The sequence below is a fragment of the Cryptotermes secundus genome, unplaced genomic scaffold (genome assembly GCF_002891405.2).
Source record: "Cryptotermes secundus unplaced genomic scaffold, Csec_1.0 scaffold158, whole genome shotgun sequence".
NCBI lineage: Eukaryota > Metazoa > Arthropoda > Insecta > Blattodea > Kalotermitidae > Cryptotermes > Cryptotermes secundus.
The window spans coordinates 366,047-372,256 of NW_019722427.1; the positions used below are offsets into that span (position 1 = coordinate 366,047).

General features: G+C 34.3%; 1 protein-coding gene across 2 annotated transcripts; it reads left to right on the plus strand.

Moving 5' to 3' along the window:
• The first annotated feature begins 715 nt into the window (after positions 1–715).
• LOC111861310 lies at positions 716–6,204 on the plus strand. 2 transcript variants are annotated; one of them, XM_023845766.2, is made up of 4 exons: positions 716–944; positions 1,258–1,343; positions 4,935–5,104; positions 5,507–6,204. In XM_023845766.2, exons 2-4 carry the CDS (start codon positions 1,309–1,311, stop codon positions 5,680–5,682), a joined length of 381 nt encoding a protein of 126 aa, XP_023701534.1. In that variant the 5' UTR covers positions 716–944; positions 1,258–1,308; the 3' UTR covers positions 5,683–6,204. The 2 variants fall into 2 exon arrangements, with proteins under 2 accessions (XP_023701534.1, XP_023701535.1); XM_023845767.2 differs by lacking the exon at positions 1,258–1,343.
• The last annotated feature ends 6 nt before the right edge of the window (positions 6,205–6,210 follow it).

Below are 6,210 nucleotides of genomic sequence, written 5' to 3' on the forward strand. Positions count from 1 at the left end.
ATATTCAGGAGATGACTTTACATCACATTTAACAGCAAGAAAATAAGCTGTAATGACTATTTGAACTGATTTCCCTGGAGTGTTCATTTTAAATGCTTTTAATTTATGTTAATAATGTTTGTTATCCTTTTTTTTATTTCAATTTTTATGATCAAGAATCCGCTGGAGGGGCAGATCCTCCTCCCATGGCGGTCTGATATGATGAAAATTAAGTTGTTATTTTGAGCTTTATTAAAGGAGTCGGAAAATGTATTATTATTTCTTATCTTGTATAAAGATGGCAGTGCTAGTTTCGTACCTGCAGTTGTTTGTTTGCTTTTAGCTACTGTTGCACGCTCAAAATTCCTACTTTGCAAAATCTCGTTGGTCAAAACCATTCCGTAGCATCTGAGAAATTTTCTTCTTGTAGATGAGAGAACTGATATTAGATCCATTTTTGAAAACGGAGTAAGAAGTGCTGCAGGACGAGATCAGGAGGTAGGGTGTAAAATTATTCATTGTCCCATGTGCGCAGGAATGGAGAAGGGACAGAGTGGACAGTTGCTGACCTTCTTACCGGCTGAGCACTTGGTAGTGGGTGAAGTTATTTTGCAGACTAAGCCTGAATGCTGAAGGCAGATGGCAGCATAGGGAATTTGTGGCGTCAGAACGGTCAGAACAGAGTCGTGGGTAGGCAATAACATTGAGTTGCACATTCCTGGTCAGCCCCGTGAAACTCCCATAGGGGAGAGGGAAACGTGTAGAACTACCTTGTATGTTCATCAACATGAACTAGGTAGTCTGGAAATGACTGGAATCGATCATTATACACCTATCGCATTCAATCGAATCGCACAAGTGTGAGCCAATCAGAGGATCTTAAATTTCCATTGAAGGTTTTGGGCATTGGCTCAGCAAGACTGCGTTGTTTGTGATCTTTGTGATGATATGTGTACGCGATTGAGGTATGTCGTGCAATTAATTAGATTGATTAGTAAGTAGGGACTTTGATTTGATGTTGTGAAACGAGAGTCGACATTTACGCATGAATTTACATCTATGTGTTAGTTATGTATATGGATTATGCTTACTACGCCCAGTGAAATTAGAAAGAAACATGAAGTCAGTGTTATTACAATACTTCATCCAAATCGTATTTCTGTATTTTAAGCATCTTTCGGTGTAGCCTAAAGAAGGACCGTAGAATATTTAGAAAGTGAGAGTGTACTGTGATTCTGTTATAATTTTTGTATTGTTTCTTGCACTATAAATGGGAAGGATAAAGAAGAGTTTGCTCCAGGATGCAAGTCTTCCAGTGAGGAAACTGGAATGATATTCTTCAATTTTCCCAGGGATTCAGCACGGTATGAGCCAGATCTGAAATATTATTATAAAACATATTGTAATATTTTGGCCAGTGTTATAACCTTTAAACGCCGGACTTCGAAATAGTGGTAAGCTTGAGCTGGCCGGAGTTTATTTAAATGCCGGTTGCTACCCTGCGTTTAAATGTCCGTTCCTGTTAGGCGCTTAATCAATTTTAAAGGAGCTAAAAATCTTCATTATAATAAATTAATATCTAATTCTAGTAACAAAATGAAAACCACCTGGAGCATTATAAAATCAGACACAGGTAGACAAATTAATTTTGAATTGAATTTATTTACATTCTATAAATCCTAAGCAGGTTAGTACCTATGGATACAGAACAAGTCAAAAGGTTACATACATAAGTACAGGCAATTTTAGCTTAAAAATTAATAACTTAATTTTACATCATTCTCTATTTACATTGAAGTATTCATCTAAAGAGTAGAAGGAATGAGCATGTAGATAATTCTTTAACTCTGATTTAAACTTTTTAGTATCATTGCCCAAGTTTTTAATACTTCGTGGCAGATTGTTGAACACTTTTATGCCAGTAAAGTAGACTCCTTTTTGATATACTGATAAAGTTGATGAGGGTAGGTGGAAGTTATATTTTTGTCTAGTATTCATGTTATAGACATCAGAATTTAATTTGAATTTATCTTTGTTGTAAACAACAAATAAGAGAAGCGATAATATGTATTGCGATTGAAGAGGTAGAATTTTTAATTTCTTAAATAATTCTCTACATGAATCTCTACTTCTACATCCTGTAATGATTCTAATTATATTCTTTTGTATTTTAAAAATTATTACACTATGTGAAGAGTTCCCCCAAAATATTAATCCATAGTTCATAATAGAATGAAAGTAGGCATGGTAAACCATCTTCAATGTTTCCTGTGACATAAAAGGCTTAATTGATCTCATCGCATAGCAAGCTGCATTTAATTTAGGTATAATTTGTTCAATATGTATTTTCCAAGACAGTGTACTGTCTACATGTATTCCAAGGAATTTTGTATCAAGTACTTTACAGATTAATTTGTTGGCATAACTGATGTCCAGATCAATTTGGTGGTTGTTTTTAGTTGTGAATGATATGTAATGGGTTTTATCAAAATTTAATGAGAGTAAATTGGCTTCGAACCATCTGTTTAAGGCTTCAAATACAATATTTATGTCATTTTTAAAGTTTTCAAATTTAGAGTTCTTAAATATTATACTAGTGTCATCTGCATATAGAATTGGTTTAGATTTATTGTTGATGGTTTTAGATAGATCATTTATGTAGAGAAGAAAAAGTAAGGGACCTAAAATTGATCCTTGTGGAACACCGTGCTTTATAATTCCCCAGTTTGAAAATGCATTATGACTGGAGTTTTTATTATTTATTTCAACTCTTTGATACCTGTTTTTGAGGTATGATTTGATCCATTCATTAGCTTTGCCAGTTATTCCATAGAAATTTAATTTCGATAGTAAGATATCATGATTAACACAATCGAAAGCTTTTGCTAGATCACAGAAAATCCCTCCCACAATTAATCTGTCATTGAGAGCACTTAAAATATCGTTAGTTAGTTCATAGGTTGCTTTTTCTGTTGTTAGGTCTTTCCTAAATCCAAATTGCTCTTTGACTAATATGTTGTTAGAATTTAAGTGTTCAAGTAGTCTATTATACATAACTTTTTCAAAGACTTTTGAGAATGAAGTCAATATGGATATTGGTCTGTAATTAGAGATGCATTTTCTCTCTCCTTTTTTAAAAAGTGGTTTCATTACAGCGTATTTTAAGCGTTGAGGAAAAGTACCTGATGATAAAGATTTATTACATAGATGATTCAAGGGTGAACTGATGTAAACAGAGCTTGCTTTAAGTAATTTGGTAGAGATTTCATCATATCCATGTGAATTTTTGGGCTTAAGGGATTTAATAATGTTTTCAATTTCCTTCCTTGTTGAGAATTTGAGATTGATATTTGGAAATGAATTGTTAAAGGCACGAGACAGATAGTATATTGGATTATTATTATTATTATTATTATTGGAATATGTTTTCTCAGCTAATGAAAGGAAATATTCATTAAATGCACTTGCGATAGCTTGTGGATTGTTAGTGGACTTCCCTTCAATATTCAAACTTTGTACGTCTTCATTAACAGATTTCTTTCCTGATTCAACTTTCACAATATCCCAGGTGGTTTTAATTTTATTGTTTGATTTTAGAATTTGGCTGTTATAGTTATTCTGTTTGGCTTCTTTAATGACTTTTGACAAAATTTTACAGTACATTTTGTAGTGACTTTTTAGTCTTGGATCATTACTGTCCCTACTGGCCAAATATAGTTGTCTTTTGTGTTTACATGAAGTTTTTATTCCAATTGTTATCCAGGTGGATTTGTTTTTATTTTCATTTTTGACTATTTTTAAGGGAAAGCTTGAATAAAAGATCCTCAAGTATGTGTTCAGAAAGCAATTAAATTTAGAATCAATATTATTGCTGTCAAATACATTGTCCCATGATTCATTACTTAATTTTGTGACAAAATCTGCCATCGTATGCTTGTTGATTTTCCTTACTGTTTGATATTGTTGATTACTGGGCTGAAGGTCAATATTATTTATTTCTATGAGTTGAGCATCATGATCGGATAAGCCATTTATAAAGGGTCCTACAGTATAGTCTCTTAATTTTGAGTTATCAATGAATATATTATCTATCGCTGAACTAGAATTATTTTGAACTCTTGTGGGAAAGTTAACAGTACTGGAGAGATTGTAAGATGATAACAAAGAGCCTAAGTTTAGTTTCCTATTACTGTCGATGAGATAGTTTATATTTATATCACCACAAATTATAAATTATATAATGCAGGTATACAGTTTTTAAACATTGATGGGAAGTTAACTGATAATAATGATGTAATTACAGATTCTTTTAATAATTATTTTCGAACAATAGCTGGACAACATCAATACCAATAATGTTTATCGGCATTTTCTGTGGTTAGAAGAAAACTTTTGACTGTGTCAATATCTATCTCTCTATCTGTCTCTCTCTGTCTAAAGTATAATTTTATGGAATCGTTGGTAAGGCCAGTGCGTTGATAAAATCCTATGTGAAAGATAGGTGCCAAAGGGTAGGTCTATTTTACTCATTGGAGGAATAATTTAACTTCAATATTAATTAATGATCTTGGTCTGTTATATGCTGGATGCCTAGTAGTATACTTTTATGTTTCATTATTGTAGTCTTGTGTCATTAGTGTGCTGCATTCTTTCACATATATATTCGAAAACTGTGTTAATGATTTACTCACTGTGATTTGTCTTTGATAATATGTGTAATTGTTAGGGGTTAAATATAATTAATTTTTATTTATATCACTGATGGAACTTGTCCTGCTGTCTTTGGCTATTACTATATCCACTGTTCTTCCAGCCATGTAAGGATTAATGGAAAGTAAATAAATGAATGAATGTCTGTTTTAGTTACATGATGTAATGTAGCACATACACCATGTTTGTAATGTTTACTGATGAATTATTTCAAGGTTTTGAGACAACATGTAATACTCTTACAGGGCTATGGTATACACAGGAGGAGTTGGGTTGTCCTGTACTACTGATTCTGCTAGAGTGCTGCACAATAAAGTTCTGTGCAACAAACATTTCTCCGAAAGTGATTTCATTACAGCTGAAAGGGTACACCTTAACAGATGTGCAGCAAGCCTCAATGCTCTAGTGGCTACAGGTAAGCACTATATGTTTCTTATATGAATGAAGTGACTAATAATGAGGACTAGTTTTCAAAGGTACTGCCTCAGAACCCAGTTGTAATCAAACAAACGTCATTATCATCTGACTTGAATTGACTTCTGAAACTGTATATCAATGTACAAGTTATGTAGAATATGTCACAAATACTGTTTTTAGGATAATTAAAAAATATTTGAAAAGCAGAGGACACTATCAGTGGTATGATTAAAGTGAATTAGGTGGCAAAGATTTTAATATGAGGAATAATGTAATGAAATGTACAAGTTTTGTATAAAGTTAGTCCTTTGTAAAGTAATGTGTTATTTTCCAATGTAAAGAAACTAATTCACAACATAAGGAGGCACACTAACTTCTGTTTCCCCGCCCCCCAATTCAGGTGGGTGCAGCAGCGAATACATGGCAACAGCTGTGTTTGTTAAGGAGGTTGACAATCTCTTCGATAGTTTCAATGGTGGAACAAGCGTTGGCCAAGGGAAAACACTGCGTTGCCCACTCAGTGACAACATTCCACATATAAAAAGAAAAAAAGGAAAAAGGCAAGTATGGGGATAAAGAGTTGGATCTTCCTCAAGGATGGTAAACCCACCTTTCTTCATCCCCCTCCTTCACAGAATGGGTGGCTGATTGACATCACTGCTGCCCAACATCTGTGGAGGAAACTGGAAGAGGTGGGTTTTCAGTACCTTCACACCCGAAACCTGAATCAGGAGCCCCTTGAGAACACATTTGGAGCTATTTTTTTAAACTGTGGTTTAAATAATAACCCAACTGTGGGACAGTTTGTAGATGCCCTGAAGACTAGCATCATCAATGGCCTTGCATTTAGAGGACTGGGGGAAACTAATTGTGAGGATGATGGTGCTACTCTTCTGGATAATCTACAATCGCTTTTCAGGGCACCTGAAGCTGCTTCACGAAATCCTTCCACAAGTCATGACAAGGAAACCCCAGCTGGTGTGCCTGAGAGTTTCCATGTTGCTCAGCAAGTACAGATGGACATGAGTCCTGCAGTACCTGCTGGTGACATGGAAGTGCTCTCAGTAGCTTACGTCAGTGGTTCCATTGCCAGACAGGTGCTTC

Excerpts from the sequence above, each read along its gene's own strand:
- LOC111861310 (XM_023845766.2), top strand. The coding sequence starts at position 1,309 with ATGATATTCTTCAATTTTCCCAGGGATTCAGCACG. Across the intron at positions 1,344-4,934 it reads TTTCCCAGGGATTCAGCACG|GGCTATGGTATACACAGGAG; the intron begins GTATGAGCCAGA and ends ATACTCTTACAG. Across the intron at positions 5,105-5,506 it reads CAATGCTCTAGTGGCTACAG|GTGGGTGCAGCAGCGAATAC; the intron begins GTAAGCACTATA and ends CCCCCAATTCAG.